General features: G+C 38.3%; 1 protein-coding gene across 2 annotated transcripts in view; it reads right to left on the reverse strand.

Annotated features, from left to right (window-relative positions):
- The window catches only part of LOC143735330 (uncharacterized), a 59,255-nt gene that overhangs the window by 1,389 nt on the left and 36,989 nt on the right, over window positions 1-20,877 (reverse strand). Inside the window, exons 2-7 of one of the 2 annotated variants that reach the window (XM_077225492.1) lie at window positions 18,665-18,906; window positions 16,249-16,409; window positions 3,685-3,793; window positions 3,430-3,544; window positions 1,455-1,547; window positions 240-270 (exon numbers count right to left, since the gene is read on the reverse strand). In XM_077225492.1, coding sequence (XP_077081607.1) covers window positions 3,529-3,544; window positions 3,685-3,793; window positions 16,249-16,409; window positions 18,665-18,846 — 468 coding nt within the window. In that variant the 5' untranslated portion in view covers window positions 18,847-18,906 and the 3' untranslated portion in view covers window positions 240-270; window positions 1,455-1,547; window positions 3,430-3,528. Of the gene's footprint in view, window positions 1-239; window positions 271-1,454; window positions 1,548-3,429; window positions 3,545-3,684; window positions 3,794-16,248; window positions 16,413-18,664; window positions 19,244-20,877 lie in introns of those variants that run through there. The other variant, XM_077225491.1, reaches the window with a different exon arrangement.

The following is a 20,877-nucleotide window of genomic DNA, read 5'->3' on the forward strand; positions in this document are numbered from 1 at the left end:
ATTTATTAATACTTTTTTTTTAAATTGTCTTTGGTTTTGAATGCAATGTTTCATTAAAATACAACACAGAAGATCAACATTGTCTATAACTGCTGACAGCTATCAGCCAGGAAAATGTTCAAGTCTGGTGTATTATTTAACTTTTTGACTCAGATTAGACCTTTTTTTAATGGATACAGTGTTTTAATGGCCTGTAAAGCTGTTTTGAGGTTCATAAAATGACAGGAAGAAACTCTTACCTACAACATGTTTGTTCAGGTCAAACCACATCTGAAAAAAACCACAGCAGGCTTTATTTTCACTCAGAAGATGAGCTGCAAGAGCAACAATGTGAGATGGAAGACAGTATTATTAACTTTATGTTGAGTTATGGTACTTTTGAAAAAAAAATGGTGTTAAATAATGGAATGAATATGTTTTCAACTATTAAGTCTTAATAAGAGTATGCATTTAATTATAATAATTTGTAAAGAGTCTATGTGGGTAAAACTCTGTTATGGGAGGATTCACACACCAGCTCAAGTGCTTTCGGCTGATCGTTTCATAAGATCAGACTTTTCAGGAAATGTTTCATGTGTTTGATTTGTTATGTTTGTGCCGGTGGCGTCTGACTGGTAAGTCGTAAATAGATTTTTTGGCTAATTTCAGTTTCATTCTTCACATATGTTATCAAGGTGATTACAACTTTTCATGATGTAATCATCTTTGTAACTTCATACATTGTGCTCTGGATAGAATATAAAACTCTCAGAAGCCTTAATCCATCAAAAAATCAGTTTGCTGATTCAGTGTCAGTGATGGAGGGAGAATCTGTTACTTTATACACTAATGATACCGAAATATGTGAAGGCAATGACGTACTGTGGAAATATGGAGCTGAAAAGTCTCAAATAGCTAAAATAAAGAAAAAGAAGCAAATCTTCTCCACATATGATGATGTTCCTGATGGGAGATTCAGAGAAAGAGTGAAGCTGTACGATCAAACTGGATCTCTGATCATCACAAACACCAGAACTGAACATGCTGGAGTTTATAAACTAGAGAAAAGGGGAGTGAACCTGACATCGATAATGTTCAGTGTTTCTGTCTATAGTGAGTAGAGATTATTTGTCCTGTCCTTCAAATATTCTTGAATATTCAGTACAACTTAAGCTCGATCAGCAACATTTGTGGCATAATGCTGATAGTTATTTATGGTGAAGGACTTAATTTATAATTTAAGCACTGCAGACTATTTGAAAACTTTATTCAATTTCTGTATATTTCAATCAGTGTGTGTGATCTCAGCATCAGTCTCTCTCTATCTCTGGAGGTGGAATATCAGGATAAAAACACCTACAGCTGTGTGCTGAACAATCCCATCAGCAACCAGACCACACATCTGGACATCAACACACTCTGTCACACATGTGCAGGTACCACAGCACTGATGATATATGTGTGTATTTACCGACCTAGTTTCTGTCTTCTAATGTAGATCAGCACAGGGTTCCCACTCTTTTTCAGCGATCATTTTCCAGGACTTTCCCAGGACATTTTCAATTTTACTATGGCGGGAATAAAAGACAAGGATCACGCGCTAAAGTGATATATTGCTGTCTAATCCTGAATCCGAAATCGCCCCATATACCCTCAGATAGGGCGCTGTTTGAGGGCACAGCCATTTTGTAGTGCTGTCTGAAACCATAGTGGACGTTACTGAGTTTACCCATTCAATCCCACGTTGCACTGCAATAACGAGTGTACGACCGATGTAAGCTCAACAGCTGTCCGAATCGTTTTCTCACTCGTTTTCATTCACTCCTTCAAGTGAACAGTATTAGTAGATAAACGTAGGGAATAGTGAATAAGGGTTGAGGGGGCGATTTCGAATTCAGCCTAAAGGCCATTGCACACTGAGTCCGAAATTTTCGTATGCGTTTTTTCATATTCCTGATTCGGTGGCTCTGAATTGTCAAAACACCATTTAAACACCATTCAAACTGCTTGCTACGGATGCGAAAAATGCAGAAAATCGAACCCGATCCGAATTTTTTTATGACGGACGAAAGTTTCGGAGGCAGTGTGCAAGCGTGATTGAAATAACGTGAGGTCGATTTTTTTTTTTTAACGTGCGAAAATTTCGGATGCGAATTTCAGACTCAGTGTGCAATAGCCTTTAGTCTTTAAAAGGCGTACAGTTTATTACCATGACTTAACTCTAAAATCATTTTTTAATATGAGCTCTTAATCATACATTATGACTATGGAAGCTTGTTTACGCCACAGAATAAAAAATAAAAAAGGTAATTGCGACTTTTAATTTCCGCTATTCTGACTTTTTTTCTTGCAATTGCGAGTTTACATAATTGTGATATAAACTCGCAACTGCGAGGTATAAAGTCAGAATTGCAAGATATGAGGCCCTATTTTAACGATCTAAGCACATGGTCTAAAGCGCAGATTCACTTAGGTCGTGTCTGAATCCACTTTTGCTAGTTTAACGTCAGGTAAAATGGTCGGCGCTCCCGGCGCAAGGGTTGTACCTATTCTCTTAATGAGTAATGGGTGTGTTTTAGGCATAACGTGCAATAAACCAATCAGAGTCTCATCTCCCATTCCCTTTAAAAGCCAGTTGTGCTCGCGCCATGGCGAATTCGCTATTTACATTACCTAATTTGCAAGCAGGAAAACTGAACGCTTCTCCAGAGAGGAATCTTTTTATTTTTAATATTAAAAAATGTCTTCTGTGCTGCTGCCTTGTGTGTAACTAACGCGCCCTTTAAATAATAATAAAAAATTGTGAGATAAAAAGTTGCAATTACCTTTTTCATTTTTTAGTCAGTGGCAGACACAAGTTTCCATAGTTTATTGCCATGACTCAACTATAAAATCAGTTTTTAATATGAGCTCTTAATCATACATTATGACAATTGTTCTTGTTGCCAGTGTCGATATTATAGCAAAAAATATTGGAACTATTAACTTTTCCATAACTTGAAAAATTATCCAAAATAAATTTGAGCAAGTACATATTATGTCAGTGTTCAAAACTATCTGCTTGCCTTAGCACGATTCAAAACGGTAAGCTTGTAATAATGTTTTTTATTCCAGTGGTACTGGTGGATTTCCGCAGGAAATTCGAACATGTCTTTGCGTCATTATGTCACATCTGTACACATAAAGAAGGTGTCTTGGCTAGTAGGCTATATTGTGTGTGAGGTTTGAGCAATGTACTAATTGCTTTTGGCCAGTGATAATCTCTTTGTTCTCTGCTAAAGAAAAACCGAAGAACTATAAAAAAAAAAAAAGATTTCCAGGACAACAACAAGATTTTCCAGGACATTTTACATTTTCTCTAATTTTCCATGTGTTTTCCATGACTGGAAAGTTTATCAGCAATTTTCCAGGTTTTCCAGGACGAGTGGGAACCCTGCAGCATTCACTTACATTAATGACGGTCTCCTTTTTACTCTTCTTCAGTCTCAGTGTCTCTCACAGTGTTGATCTCTGCAGCTGCTGATGGTTTTCTGTTGATTGTAACTGCCGTCAGGATCTTCTGCACCTGCAGGAAATGTAGAAAAGCAGGTTGAGGACATCAAAAAAATGATGCAAGTGTCAAAATATTTATTTTGAACCAAACCCACTCCGATTAAGACAGGACATATTGACTGTACCTCAGGTTTCTCTGCTAATGTGCTTCACCTGTTAACGTGTCGTATCATTCCCATTAATCCTGGCATGCTGATCTGCACTCGTCCCAGACTCAAACTAAGCCAAGGAGAAAGATTCCCTCTGGATGCCGCAAAGGAAGCTAGAATGAAGACATGAGAGAAGGCGTCAGATGAGATGGTACGTATGACCCGTGAATCAGTTGAGGCAGAAGGAGAGTGAATTTTCTGTGCTTGTCCGGCCACTGAAAGACATGGACGTGCATTTCAAATATTTTGGGATGTTGGCAGGTAGATTTGACGATTTGGTTCGTCGTGTGCTGCCATTTATGATGATAGTGATGATGATAGATACTTTATTATTCCTTCCCTGGAAATCAGATGTGTTACAATAGCAGCAATCACATTCAGCCCTCGCACACGGAAAAAATCAATCTACCTAACTACATTCATAAAGCTTTCACTAAAGCATTCTATATCCTATAATATATGAACTATAACATGATATACCCTATAATGATAATACTAAAACAAATACACAAACAAAATTAACTAAAGCATACAACCCCTATTTTAATAATACTAAGAAAATAGGTTAAAAAATAAGAATAAATATAAATCAGACTCAGTTATTAGTTATTGCACACTAAAGAGCCTAATAGCAGCAGGCAGGAACGACTTACGATGCCGTTCAGTTTTACATTTAGTCAGAATCACCTCTAGGGCATGTAGTGGGTGTCTATCATTGTTCATGATAATGTTTATTTTTCTCCACATCCTCACCTCCATCACTTGCTCAACCCAGTTTATTTGCCTTTTCAATCAGTTTATTTAGTCGGTGCTTGTCAGATGTGCGTGAGCCCTCCGCCCAGCACACCACACCAAAGAAGAAAGCACTAGCCACAACAGTCTTATAGGACGTGCACAGCAGAGGTTGGCAAATGTTGAAAGATCTCAGCCTTCTTAAAAAACACAGCCTGCTTTGACCTTTTTTATATACTGTCTCCATGTGGCTGGACCAGTCCAGTTTGTTATCCAGCTGCACTCCTACTTATAGTTGGAGACAAGATCCACATCTGTTCCCTGAATGGAGATTGGATCTGGTTTAGGCCTCGTCCTTCTAAATTCAATTTCTTTTGTTTTTAAGATGTAAAGCATCAGGTGGTTATTGTTATACCAGCCCACAAAGTCCCTGATTGTGCTCCGATATTCCCCCTCACAACCTTCTCTGATACAGCCCACGACAGCGTTATATAATATTAGTCTCTCTGTTTATCCCTAGGTTTACCGCAGTCCGTCAGATCCAGGCTGTATCCAGATCTGATGAAGGACCTGCGCCTGGACACGACAACAACACAGTCCTGAAGTGTCAACTAGTCTCTCCCTTGTGAAGGCCTCCTTCCCTTACCTTTACCTCTGTACTGATAAAACGTTTTCGGGATAATTGCGATTCACGTGGCTACGCGGAAGCGATAAAAATTCTCAGAGCCACCAGGCACTGTTTTATGCAAATGAGCGGCCGGATCGCATTAAAGGTTTTCTGTTAGAACAGTGTCGAGTTAGCGGCCACTAAGTTAATAACAAAAGATCGTTGCGACGGAAGTGAATCAATCAAAACTAAATTTAGCTGGACAATAACTTTATTCTAGAGCTGCTGTAAAGCCAAAACAATCTCTGTTACTTTAATTTCCTATTATCACTGTAAAGCTGCTTTGAAACAGTCCATATTGTTCAAAGCGCTATATAAATGAAGGTGACTTGACTTTACTTGACAGCGGAGTCATCCGAGTATTTCTGAAGAAAACATGTGTCAGAGTTACATTGGAAGTCTGATGTGTAAAGACTAAACAGAAAAGGTGAGAGAACGGTTCCCTGTGGGACACCTCTGCCCCACAGATCAGTCTCCAAAACACATTTTTGGAACCACACATACTGTGGTCTGGCAGTAATATAGTCAGTCACCCAGAAAACAAGCTCTGGCTCCACTTGAGAAATCAAGAAACTTAATTCTTACAGTTGGACCAGGGTTATCAAGATGTGCATAGACCCTCTGGAGCATGTAGATGAGGGCGTACTATGTTGGGATGGTATGAGAACTGTAGAGGGTCAATGAATGTGCACACTTTGGGCCTGATGTAAGATAGGACCTCAAGTGTCTTCATTATGTGAGAGGTGAGGGCGATGGGTTTGTAGTCTTTGAGCTCTGTCGGATGTTTCCTTTTGGGAACAGCCATGATGTTTTTCACAAAGAGGGAATCCTCTGCAACCGCAAGCTCAGATTAAATAGAGCCAGAAAAAAACAACCAGAGATCTTGCAGTCTGCGTCATTGTTGTGACGTGTAGGTCCATTTCTGGGAGGTGCACGTCAGGGTAAGGTTGATGGTACTCAAGTATGCGTAGACTACGCGGTATAGTATATATTGAGCTTTATGGTAGACTTCCATGTTTGTCATGGTCAGAAAGACTTGATGAAAAAGTTGTGCCTTAAGACTCTCGTCATTCTTCTCTGACGCAGTTTTCAAAGCACTATTGTATCACACATTGTAAAAAAAAAAAATTTATAATAATAATAAAAATCAAAATATTTTTTCAACTACTCACGTCAATTACTAATTATGATCACATACTTGCATATTTTATATCATTGATCAATATGTGAATATGTTGACCAGACTACACATGACACGAGTTGTGGTCTCATTGGCACAAATTCATTTAGATGAGATTAGATAGAAATGTATTGACCCCAGATTGATTCACTCCTGTGTCACAGACTTCTGAAGCTTTGTTTGGTCACGTGCTTTTTCTGCTCTATGGTGATCTGTTAGACATGGTGGAGAAAACAAGTCTGACCACCAAATGCCGCCATCACTCATATATTACGGTATATATATATATATATATATATATATATATATATATATATATATATATATATATATATATATATATATATATATATATATATCTTTTTTTTTTATTATTATTATTTTTAATCAGGATACTTTTCTGATCGGGCATGTAATATTATCTTTTATTTGCCTCTTCAGAAAAATCCACTTGTCCCGGACAAGTGTTAATGTCGAACCCTGATATATATTATGTTATTAAACTCTTGCATCAGCAGGTTCCTGCTAATTTTCTTTGCAGAAATCAAAGGTGGAGTCTGTGTATGCAAATGTCAGCAAAACATTATCTAAACAGAATTAACTGGAGAGCTCATATGGGCCCTGACTCACACCTTTAGTTCATATTTATTCTCTGCCAGGATCTTTTACTTTCATGTATTCTAGGTCTTTGTGCCACATTGTTTGATTTAATCTGTTGTTGTTGTTTTTTTTGTTTTTTTTTTTGCATGCACTCTCATAAGTTGTATACGTCTGAAATTGTGTTGCTTGCTTTGCTCTAGATTAATTTAGCGGTTCACAAATAGTAGGCCTAGTCACAATATAGAACATATAGAAGCTAAAATGTATATTCTATTTTTAGCTTAACATTCATGGAAATTTACTAACATTATTAAATATTGATCCCACCCTTCACTGTTCTCTGTACTCTTGTATAAAGAGAAAATTGTCAAATTCGGCACAAGCACATCATCGCCCTCTAGTGTCCAAAGCAGAAAATCACATCTCTCTAAGAAAATCTTACCTTTATGATAGGGTGCGATATAGTTACTGCTGTTCTCTCAGTCACTGCTCTGTGGTTATAACAGAGATTGGTAGTAACTGATTACATGTAATCTGGATTACGTAATCAGATTCCAAAATTCAAATACTTGTTATATATTATTAGATTACATTTTAAATTACATTAAAATACTCGTAATCAGACAACAACATTTTTGTTTACATGACTACATGTTATTCTCACAATAGCAGTAAATTACATCCCCACTACTTTGTGTTTATCTTTTACATTTTCCTTTCTAGAAAGCCTACTGTTATGAAAGCTTGTTTCTTACACAGAAAAAAAAAGATGATTGCGCCTTTATATTTACATAGAATCTCACAATTCTGACTTTTTTGTTGCGAGTTTATATCTGCATTTCTGACTTTTTTTCTCAGAACTGTGAGACATAAACGTGTAGTTGCGAGTACAATAAAAAAAAAGACTGAATTTTTTCTTCAATTTGTGTCTATATCTCACAATTCTGACTTTATTACTTACAACTGCATTTATATCTCACAGTTCTGAGGAAAATTTAGAATTGTGAGATAAAATGTTACAATTTCCTTTTTATTTTTTTATTCAGGGGCTTCCATATACTGCTTAAATATGTTCAGAAGGTCTTCCAAAAATGTACAAATTCACATCATTATATATTTACATGCAACATACATCCACATCATTGAATTGTGGTGTTCCAATCACGTCCATGGTCACAGTTGTATAAAATCAAGCACCTAGGCATGCAGACTGCTTCTACAAACAGTTGTGAAAGAATGGGATGCATGCTGACGTGCAGTGCAGAAGTCGCCAACTTTCTGCAGAGTCAATAGCTACAGACCTCCAAACTTCGTGTGTTCTTCAGATTAGCTCAAGAACAGTGTGTAGAGCTTCATGGAATGGGTTTCCATGGGAGAGCAGCCGCATCTAAGCCTTACATCACCAAGTGCAATGCAAAGCATCGGATGCAGCGGTGTAAAGCATGCCGTCACTGGACTCTAGAGCAGTGGACACGTGTTCACTGGAGTGACGAATCACTCTTCTCTGTCTGGCAATACGATGGACGAGTCTGGGTTTGGCGGTTGCCAGGAGAATGTTACTTGCCAGACTGCATTAGATTAGATTAGATTAGATTCAACTTTATTGTCATTACACAAGTACAGGTACAAGGCAACGAAATGCAGTTTGGGTCTAACCAGAAGTGCAATAGCAGCAAGTGCAGGATATACAATGGTTCCGTAAGTGCAGTACATGGATATGTACTGAATAAATATAGAGTTGAATACTATTATAAACAGAATTTTTCAGATAGATTAGTCCTTTGAATATAATATACAGATGGCTATTACTATAAACAGAATTTTTACAGATATGTACAATGAACATAATATACAGATGATTATTACTATAAACAGAGTTAACAGGTGAATGTGTACTATGAATATATATACAGATGGCTATTACTATAAACAGAATGTGAGCTTAGTATACTAATGTGATATATATAGAATGTGATAATATACAGAATGTGAGCATAATAGACAGATGGTTATTACTATAAACAGGATTTACAGATAGATATATGTAATAAGTAAGGCTAAAATGAGCAGTATAACAATGGATTTAAAGTAGTGCAAATTAAGTTGGACAGAAGCTATCCGAGTAAAAGTGCAATGGAAAGTAATTGCATATTACAGTTAAAGTACGGTATTGCAAATGTATATAGAACAATTGGTACTGTAAATAAACAGTCGGCAGTGCAAATTGATATTCTAGTCAGGTGAGTAGTGCAAGATGCATATGTAAACAGTTGTTACTATAATAATAGTCAGCAGTGCAAATTAACATTATAGCATTGCAAATAACAAATAACCAATAACAAAATGGAGGCAGGTGTGAGGAGGGAGAGGAGAGTTTATCAGTATATGAGGGGAGTGGGATCAGTGAGGGTCAGAGTTCAGTAAAGAGACAGCTCTGGGGAAAAAGCTGTTCTTTAGTCTGCTGGTCCTGGTCCGGAGGCACCTGAAACGCCTGCCGGAGGGCAGTAGAGAAAACAGTCTGTGGGCTGGGTGAGAGGAGTCCTTAAGGATGCTGCGAGCTCGGTGCAGACAGCGTTTCCTCTGGATGTGCTCGATGGCAGGTAGTTGAGTCCCAGTGATGCGCTGGGCGGTTTTCACCACCCGCTGCAGTGCCTTGCGCTCTGCAACAGAACAGCTCCCATACCACACTGTAGCACAGTTGGTCAGGATGCTTTCTATTGCACAGCGATAGAAGTTCACCAGGATAGTCGAGGAAAGCTGATTCTTCCTCAGTGTCCTCAGGAAGAAAAGGCGCTGGTGAGCCTTCCTGACCAGGCAGGAGGTGTTGGTTGTCCAGGACATATCCGCCGAGATGTGGATTCCCAAGAACTTGAAACTGGAGACACGCTCAACAGCCATTCCATTGATGTGGATGGTGTCGTGTGTGCCTCTTGGCTCTTTTCTGAAGTCCACGATGAGCTCCTTCGTTTTGGTGGTGTTGAGGAGCTGGTTATTTTCAGTGCACCATGTGGCCAGGTGCTTGATCTCCTCCCTATAGGCAGTCTCATCGTTGTTGCTGATGAGACCAATCACCGTAGTGTCGTCCGCAAACTTGACGATGGAATTAGATCCGTACACAGGCTTGCAGTCGGAGGTGAAGAGGGAGTAGAGAAACGGGCTTAGCACACAGCCCTGTGGTACACCAGTGTTGAGTGTAATGGACGTGGAGCAGGTGGAGCCAGATCGAACATTCTGGGGTCTGTTGGTCAAAAAGTCCAAAATCCAGTTGCACATGGAGGTGTTGATGCCCAGGTCTCCAAGTTTGGCTATTAGCTTAGTTGGGATGACAGTGTTGAATGCAGAGCTGAAGTCAACAAACAGCATGCGTGCATAGGTGTTCTTATTGTCCAGATGTGTGAGCACAGAGTGCAGTGCCATGGAAACTGCATCCTCTGTGCTCCTATTGCTACGGTAGGCAAACTGATGTGAGTCCAATGTGGATGGTAGAGAGTCTTTTAGGTGTGCCAGGACCAGCCGCTCAAAGCACTTCATTACGATGGGTGTGAGTGCTACAGGGTGGTAGTCGTTAAGGCACTTCGGGCTGGGGTGTTTTGGCACTGGCACAATGGAAGTGCATTTAAAGCATGTTGGTACTGCTGCTTGGGCAAGAGACAGGTTGAAAATGTCTGTAAAAACCCCCAGCGAGCTGCTCCGCACATGCCCTGAGTACGCGTCCAGGGATGTTGTCTGGTCCAGCAGCCTTGTGCCCGCTGATCCTGCTCAGTGCAATTCAGACATCTGTGGAGGAGAGTGTGATTGGCGGGTGGTCTGCTGGGGATTTGAGCTTGGTGGCAGTTTCTCTGTTGTCTCTTTCAAAGCGAGCATAAAAGTCATTTAGCTCGTTCAGGAAGTTGACATCAGTGGGTGCGGGGGTGGAGTGAGTGGGTTTGTAGTCACTGATGGCCTGAATGCCCTGCCACATGCGTCGAGGGTCAGCGTTGGAAAAGTGTCCCTCTATCTTAAGCTTGTAGCAGTGCTTGGCCTCTTTGATGCCCCTTTTCAGATTTGCTCTGGAAGTGCTATAGGCTTGTGCATCTCCTGATCTGAAGGCAGTGTTGCGTGTCTTCAATAGGAGTCGCACTTCCCTGTTCATCCATGGCTTCTGATTTGGGTATTTGGTGATCTGCTTCTGGGTTGTAACACTGTCAATGGTGGTATTAATATAATCCAGTACAGAGGAGGTGTAGCAGTCAATGTCCGTGTGAGAGTCACTGGTGGCTTGAGAGGCAAACATACTCCAGTCAGTGTGTAGAAACCTTTCCTGGAGTGAGAAATCTGCCCCCGCAGGCCACACCTTGATGGTCTTCACTGATGGCTTCACGCGATTGATGAGAGGTGCATATTTGGGCGTGAGGAACAAAGAAAGGTGGTCTGACTGTCCCAGGTGGGGGAGGGGTGTCGCGACGTAAGCTCCCGCCATGTTTGTGTAAACATGGTCTAAAGTTTTGTTTCCTCTGGTATGACAGGAAACATGCTGGTGAAATTTCGGTAGCACTGACTTTAAGTTTGAATGATTAAAATCACCCGCAACAATAAACGCAGCTTCCGGGTGGACGGTCTGTTGTTTACTGATGGTTGCGTGAAGTTCTTTCATAGCAAACTTGGCATCAGCATGCGGGGGAATATAGGCTGCAGTGATAATAGTGGAAGTGAACTCCCGCGGTAGATAAAACGGTCTACATTTAACCATGAGAAACTCAAGGTTAGCTGAACAATGTCTCCCAACAATAGCAGAATTTGTGCACCAAGCTTTGTTAATGTAAATGCACAATCCACCACCTCTGGTCTTACCGGAGCCATCTAATGTTCTATCCGCCCGGAATGTATGGCGTCCCGCTAGCTCAATAGCGTTGTCCGGTATTCCGCTGTTTAACCATGTTTCTGTGAAGATTAGGACATTACAGTTCAGAAGTCTCTTGTTGCATGCGATGTTGAGACGAATCTCGTCCATTTTGTTCAACAGCGACCGTACATTGGCAAGGAAAATGCTGGGTAAAGAGAGCCTATGTGGTGTTAGCTTTAGCTTAGCTCTTAGCTTACACTTGCATTGTGCCAAGTGTAAAGTTTGGTGGGGGGGGGGGATTATGGTGTGGGGTTGTTTTTCAGGGGTTCAAGGTGAAGCAGAGAGAGAGAGAGAGAGAGAGAGAGAGAGAGAGAGGAGACTAGGAACTCTTGCTGCCCGAGGATTGACCATTTACAGTGTTGGACTTTGTATCTGTGTGCTGTACTGGTGAATGCACTGTGTGCGCCGTTTCTGTTGCACGAGTTCCATTCACGCCGACCCCGCCTTCTTCCTTCACCCATTAAACGAAACTTACTACACCAACTTTGTGGGAACAGTTTGGGGATGGTCCCTTCCGGTTCCAACATGACTGCGCACCCAGTCTGTGCACTGAGTATGGTGTGGTCAGAGTCCTGACCTCAACCCGATAGAACACCTAGGATGAATTAGAGCGGAGACTGCGAGCCAGGCCTTCTCGTCCAACATCAGTGCCTGACCTCACAAATGCACTTCTAGAAGAATGGTCAAAAATCCCCATAAACACAAAACTTTGTGGAAAGCCTTACCAGAAGAGTTGAAACTGTTATAGCTGCAAAAGGATTAAAAAAAGGCATTAGCTCCCTTCGGATTAAGAATTGGATGCCATTAAAGTTCATTTGCATGTGAAGGCAGATGTTCCAAAACATTTGGCAATATAGTGGTATATACACACCAATGAGCCATTACATTATAACCACCTATCTAATAACCTGTAGGACCTCTTTTAGACCACAAAAGAAGAGGACACATCGTGAGGTATTGATTTGACGAGGTGGCGATAGGTCTCTTGGGGTATCTGGTACCATATTGTCAACAGCAGGTCCTCCAGTTCCTGTTCATTGCGGGTTGGTGCTGATGTAGTGCAAATCTTCTTTTCAAACCACAATTGTATTATTGAGATTATGTCAGGTGAATTTGGAGGCCAAGACATTAACAGAAATTCACCACCATGTTCCTCGAAACCCCTCCTTGATGACTCAGGCAGTGTGGTATGGTGTATTATCCTGTTGGTAATGGCCATGGACTGTAAAAAAAGATGGACGACGCCCCTTCGCTCTCTTCCATTGGCGAGAAGTGAAGCTGCCATTGTCCCGATATGGCGCTGACATCTTGGGACTTGAGTCTGCGCACTTGCGATTTCGGGACCAGACATGCGCAGTAGTGAGCAGGAAGTAAAGCCGCGAAATCAACGTCCCGCTCTGGTCCCGCCCTCACTCTCGCTTAATCAATCGTAAGCACGCGCCTCTGCTGTAGAACAACCCAGTATGTCGGTGTGAAATAATTAATTATAGAAATGTAGATATTACATTTAAAGCTACAATCTCCTCAGTCCTCCAAAGATCCCGAAAAAAAGTCTGTTGTTGCTTCAGTGACTACTTTGCTCAGAGAACCTGTCAATCACAGCTGTCAATCATGACGCTGTGACAGTCACAGCGCCATTTTTATAGCATCAAATAGCTAACTAAAAACAAACTTATTTTAAAAACAAACACTTGAAATTACATCAGCGTGATGAAAACTACAGTAAATGACAGAAACTATCTTTGGAAAAAAGATATGTGAAGTGTAATTTAATTGTTTAGTTGGTCTCACGTCCCATTGAATAACATGGGGAGGCGGGGTTTATGAGCTATACTAGGACCGGTCACCGGGGGGCGATCGAGATGCTTTGGCTTCACTTTTCAAGGCTTGTGCGGCACGCTTGGTAATGGCCATCACCGGCAGAGAATAGAAAGTTGCCATGAATCGATGCACTTGGTCCGCAATGATGTTCAGATACCTGATATCTGTCAGAGATTGTGCTGTTGGGATAATGGGGATTAAAGTGTCCCAAGAAAACATTGCCTACAGCATTACACCACCACCGCCGGCCAGTCTCTGTCCAACTGTGCATCCACATTGCCTCTGTTGGTAATCGACATATCCGCACTCGGCCATTGACGTGATGCACCAGGAATCTTGATTCGTCCAATCATCCACTGTCCAGTTTCGATGATCTTAGGCCTATTTCATGTCTTATTGACTATGGTATGCAGTTAGTGAAAATTGGACCCTAAAGTGTGACTAATAAATATGCTATTGTTTTTCTCCCTCAGTATCAAACAGATTCTCATGTTTTTTTCCCCCCAGTAGATTAAAGTGACAAAAAGCTGATTTTAGTAGAAGCACAGAAACTTTTCACCTACAAACTAAACACTCGTGCACTGAATGCCCAGTGTCACTGACACATGTTTGTCCACCCAACGGATCAAACCACATTTAGAAAACTAACCGCTGCCAGTTTCAGTTTGACTCTGAAGTTAAACCCAGTAAAGCCGGTACTGTGAGATCATACAAGATTTTAACTTTGTATTCTGGTTTTTCCATTCACTAAAATTTTGAATAAATACACATTTTAAAATTTCATTAAGAAATTCCACAACTCTCACAATATTCTTCTACTTTTAGCCATTTGAAACAGTCAGGTAACTACGCTCTCAGAAGAAAAGCTGTCACTGAGGTGGTACTATGAACCCTTCAAATATGAAAACTTAACCTTTTGATAAAAATAAAGATATTTTTATCTTATTTTTTCAAGAACAATCATATCATATGCAAATGCAATGTGTGAACTAGGAGGGCCAAACGCTGCATAGGAGGATTCACACAACACTAACAGTTCTGCTGTTAGATCACACACTGAACCACTGAAGAAAATGTTTCACGCGTTACTTTTCTTCTTTTTTTACTGTTGGAGTCTGACTGGTAAGTTATAAAAGCATTATTATGGCTTGTTTTTTTTTCCGTTTCAGTGTAAATTGGAATTCGAACATTTTCATCTGCTTTTATGTAATGAAAAAATTATGAATATTGTATGAACATAATACAAGATCTATTAACTTTGAATGCGGGTCTTTTGGGATTAGGATTAGGTTTACAGTGACATTTGCAGGTCTGGAAATGGTCATGAATATAATGGAAATCTCTACAGTGAATGTAAATGTTCAGAAAGTGTGAACTTTCCAATGAGCTTTCAAATATCCGGCCATTTTTTGTCCTTTTAAAAATATTTTGTCGGCTATTAATCTACAAATGTCATGGAAATTCACTAGTCAAAATGTGCAGCAAATTTACAGTGGACTATCCAGTGATCTAAATCTCTAATTTATTTAAAATATGTATTAAAATATCCAGCACAATTAAAACTGTACTTTCAATCACCAATAATTATCATGCATTTATTGTAATACATTTTGAAACTTTAAACACTGATTGTTCTCTTTAAAACAAATTAAAGTGTAAGGATTTGCTGCACCAATAATGTTGATATTTGATAGTTAATATTTTACATTTTGTTTTTAGTTTGTGCTTGTTTAGATTATTCTCAACTTTACATGTAAACTTCAGCTGATTTCAGGCTTTGAAACCATCAGTGGCCGTAATCTGTGTAAATCTGTTTGTTCATCAGGTGTGTTTGGTGATTCAGTGTCAGTGATGGAGGGAGATTCTGTTACTCTAAACACTGATGTTACTGAAATACATGAAGATGACCGCATATTGTGGAAATATGGAGCTGAAAACTCTACTATAGCTAAAATACAAAAAAAAGGGCAACCTTCCTCCACATATGATGATGTTCCTGATGGGAGATTCAGAGACAGACTGAAGCTTGACAATCAAACTGGATCTCTGACCATCACAAACACCACAACTGAACATACTGGAGTTTATAAACTAGAGATAAGTGGACCGAAACTGACATCAAAAACATTCAGTGTTTCTGTCTATGGTGAGTAGAAATCATTTTTCCAAACGTTTACATATTCTATTTACATATTCAGATGTTACATCGTTTTATAGATGACAGACACATTCAGTGACCATCAACACACTAAACACTCACTCCACACAAAAAGTATTAAATGGATTCACAACATTGAAAATAATCTGATTGTTGTGTTTTTATTCCTCTTATTCTCTCGTTTTCCAGCTCGTCTGCCTGTTCCTGTCATCATCAGTAACTTTTCACAATGTTCTTCGTCATCATCATCATCATCAAATTGTTCATTGGTGTGTTCATCAGTGTTGAATGTGAGTGATGCGACTCTCTCCTGGTACGCAGGAATGAGTGTATTGTCCAGCATCAGTGTGTGTGATCTCAGCATCAGTCTCTCTCTACCTCTGGAGGTGGAATATCAGGATAAAAACACCTACAGCTGTGTGCTGAACAATCCCATTAGCAACCAGACCACACATCTGGACATCAACACACTCTGTCACACATGTGCAGGTACCACAGCACTGATGATATATGTGTGTATTTACTGACCTGATCTCTGTCTTCTGTTGTAGATCAGACTGATGCATTCACTCACATTAATGACTGTCTCTCTTTTCCTCTCCTTCAGTTCCTCCAGTCTCAGTGTCTCTGATAGTGTTGATCTCTGCTGGATCTCTGATGATTGTATCTGTAGTCTGGATCTTCTGCATCTGCTGGAAACACAGAAAAACTGATCAAGATGGCAAGTTTTATCTTCTCTTTTTAAACAAGTTAAATAAGAAATAATTATTTGAAAATATGTTCTAAATATTTTAGCCAACTGATAGCCCTATTTTGTCATTTAATTAAAATGATTCTCATAATTTTCATTGTCATAATAAATGTCTATTGCTAATTGTATGAAATGACACTGTACGTCGCTCTTTACTCATCTCTCACAAAAAAAGGGTTTCTCAAACGGCATCAACACTGGAAATGCAAAAACAGAAAAGTTAATTTTTATGAATATAAAATGTAAAGATGTGGCTGGTGCTCTAAAATCTATATATGAATGATGATTTTTGCTGTGCTTGTTGAACCTAAATACTGATTAAACACAAAGAATGAAAAATACTTTTATTTGTCAAATATCCCATTTGGGTTTGATTTATGTCTCTCTAAATGTAATGATAAACACACTTCTAGGAATTTTAGTGTGAGGAAAAAGTTATAGGCCTAATGGCAAATTAAATTAGTTAATGCCGTTTTTTTTTTTAAATGTCAGTGTTACTTTGGTGTTAACTGGAAATCCCTAATAATAACAACATAAATATTGTGAAGAAGCAGATCTAGTTAAGATTGAGTTTTGTTGTTTTAATGCATCTATAATTTCAAACAGAGACTCGTGAAGAAGAGATCACTTATGCTGAGACGACATTCAACAAAAGAAACACACAGAAATCGGTGAGACAATTTATTGTTAATAATTTCAGATGTATATCAGTGTGCGGTTTGATTTTGTCTGTATAATATTGAAGCCCATTTCTACCAGATAATAGAAAATAATAAAAGAAATAAAAATATTTAAGAAATAATAAAGAAAAGAAAATAAGAAATAAAAATCATGCTCTGGTAAATCATAATTATGACAAAAAGACGATATTATGACATACTAAATAAAAATTGTGAGATTAAAGTCATAATTATGACTTACATAAAAAATATCACATACAAACAGTAAAAAGTTCAAATTAAAAGACTTGTTACTTTAAAAAACTATATCATATTGCATAATTATTATATCTTGTGTTATGCATATTTACAGAAAGTTGAAGAGGAGGTTCATGTGGAATATGCACCAATCACATTCAGAAGATGATCAAACTTTATTGTTGTTCTGAGTACAAGACCCAGATTGTGTGATCATTTCACTGTGAATCTCCCGAACAACATCAGACTCTGAGTCAATGGTTAGTTTCATCCTAAAGGGTTTAAAGTATGATAATTAAAACCAGATTAAATAAATGCTCTCCTAAATATTTCAAAAGAATTGATGTTAACTGCAATACAGGGACTTTAAACTAATTATGTAAATCATGTGGCCCATTGCAGCATTTTTATGTTTGCAAAACATAGATGCAAACTAGTGATCCAAAGGTGACAAAGTAAACTCTGCTGTGGTCTCATATATTTATATAAATGTGGTTTGATCTGTTGAGTAGACAAACAACTTATGCATGAGAATGTTTCTGCTGCTGGATGTTTGCATTTGATGTCTGAGGTCTCAATAAAGCGTTTGTGTGTCTGAGGTGTCATCAGTGTGTCGTGTGAGTGTGTCTGAGGTGTCAGTCTGTGTTCACAGCATGTCGTTGCAAGGATTTTTTCATTTATGCACAAATGAAACCGTCGATGACTTCTCTAGGGAAGCCACTTTACAACAAAATACTAAACTCATTCATGCTGCTGTTTGACAAAAAAAAATGTCCAAAATCAAACTGATATTTTACTTTGAAGATTGTAAATATTGTTTACTTTGTGTGCATGATGATCCTGCAGTTAAGCAGTGCTCCTCTCAGAAATAAAGGTACAACAGCTGTCAAAAGGTTATTTGTACCTTATTTACCCTTAAGGTGCATATTAGTAACTAAATGGTCGAAAAGGTACAGAGCGAGTGACAGCTTATAGCTTTTTTTCTGAGAGTGCGGTTTCAATTCTTTCTAAGCAAAACTATACTTGATCCCTAATTTCTTAAAGGTTACATCCGGTTTTTCTGCCAGTGTCTGGGTCATTTTAAGAATAAATGCACTGTATGACTGGCAATTTTTGATTTGAATTTGATGGTTGTTAATAATTTGTTTTCATCAGCTTTGAGGAGAAACTAAATGCTTTTAATAAACTTGATTCTTATGAATAGCACAACAGAGCTCCTGTCCACGGTGAAACAAAGCTTGTGAAATCAAGATCTTAATCAGATAGAAAATCTCACCTTGATAGTGATAAAGTCCAGGCACAATTAAATGAAGACTGCTCCAGATATATCCACTCCTGCTCCAGTTCCAGCACTGAAAAAGCCACCTGAGAGTCAGGGAACAAAACATGAGTGATGCGGTGAAGGAGTGTCAACAAATGATAAAGACTAAATGATTTTAACTTTGTAGGAAGAAGCATTAGCAAATATGTGGTAAGTGCGGTGTTGTGGTCGATTTTAGTAGGCCTGCCTAATGCTACCTCTCGGCAACACCGAATGAGGAATCATTCGTCTGAAGCACAGGACTGTGTTTTTGATCAAGTTTACACGCTGATAAGTTGACTTGAAAAACTCGAGCGGAGTTTATGACGTCACGCGAACATATGCGGTCACACAAAAACATTTTTATGCAGTCTATGGCGGTCACACAAAACATTCTTTCAATTAAATGAAAAGCATCAAATCAGTCGAGGTTCATGCTGTTTCCTTTAATGTAAATAACATCCCGTTTCAAATGTATATCTACCTAATGCTTATGTATTGTAAACCCAAAAAAAACCTATGAAAGCATACATATACACACACAACATCGGAAGTGAAATGAATACAATGTTTGACCACTAGAGGACAACAGTCATATGTCCACTTCTTCTTCAAGGGTTTATTGGTGGTTTGTAAACAACGAGCTGGTGCATTTCCGCCATCAACTGGTGTGGAGTGTGGACCAGAATGTCTACAGTAGGCCTACATTGTTTAAAAAAATACTTAAATTAGTTTCTCTAAGTTATTGAAACCATAAATTATAACACCTATCTAAAATCTTTTAATCACATTGTTTTTTCAGCTTTCCTTAAGTTTTGGATCAAATCTTTTTCATATTTCTGACAAAATATCATATTATGTTAGCTGTTTCCTCCTATTTCTCAACAGAAATCGCAATTTCCTTTGTTATCTTTACCTATTTTGAACAGTTTGATTTACACTATTGTGTCTAAACCTAAGCCTCGAAATTATCTCTTCCTGTCCTATTCCTTACTGTAAAAAAAGAAGAAAAAGAAAAACGTGTTGCCGAAAAATTTTAAGTACAGTCAATCTGGATTTTTAAGTCATTTAAACTTAAGCTGCATTAATTTGTCTTAAAATAATGAGTTGAATCTTGTATAACGTATTAAAAAAAGTTTAAAATTATTTTGATGAGTTAAAGTAATGTGTAACATGTTGTCTTAACTTATTGATCATTTAACATTTATCAATAACTTATTGTTATTAATAATGTTCACCACTTATATAAAAAAGAAAATCAAATGAATTGCTAAACCATAAAGCATGTAACCTACATATAAGCATAAAAATATTTCCTCCATGTTCTTACTCTAAAATGGTAATTTGTGATTTTCTTCAGTGAATGTGGGAGAAATAAATGTAATTTCTTGGTGTAAGACTTAACCTAGCCTGATATCACATTACCATTGTTTTGCTGTCATACTGTTCCCAGCATCCCACACAGTGTGCTCTTGTTATAATTTCCCTGATATTTCATTAATACAGGGTCCTATTTGGGACCAAAATACTGATTCACACACAAGTCGCTCACTTGTCGCCACCTACTGGTGTAACTGTATCCTATAGGAAGGTAAATATGTGCTGCAAGCTTTCCTCTCATTAACAAAATAAACACAACTCAACTCTTAAGTAGAGAAAACAGCAAGTATTTTAATTAAGCATAAGAAAAGCATTTGATCATTGGGTGTTTGCAATATGGAAGTCTTGTCACGTTTATTTATATAGCACTTTATACAATATTTGCTTAAAATTGCCACAGCTTTACTGTATTAAACATGAAAAACAGTGTCAGTGTGTAATTTTATCAGAAGAATATATTACTTTTCTACTATCTTGATTATTTAATGTAGGTTTAAATAAATCTGTCATGAAAATGACAGCAAGTGTGTAAATTATTATATTTCAACAACGAATTCGAGTAAAAACTATTTTAAAATATGATTTAGAAGTTAATGGCAAAACTGCCTAATGTGCAGCTTACATGTTTGCAACGAGTGTTGATTATTATATTTAAAACTGAATTTAGGCTAATAGTTTGCGCTGTGTTCTTAACCTTTAATATTATAGTAATGTGCACAGGCTCCCCATAGTTTACAGCATTAGCAGAGACATATTTTTTATATCCTTTAGAACATGTTGTTATATTTTAATTAAAGACAGAGACACAA

Source organism: Siphateles boraxobius, unplaced genomic scaffold (genome assembly GCF_051911475.1).
Source record: "Siphateles boraxobius isolate OS27281-9 unplaced genomic scaffold, OSU_SipBor_1 13, whole genome shotgun sequence".
NCBI lineage: Eukaryota > Metazoa > Chordata > Actinopteri > Cypriniformes > Leuciscidae > Siphateles > Siphateles boraxobius.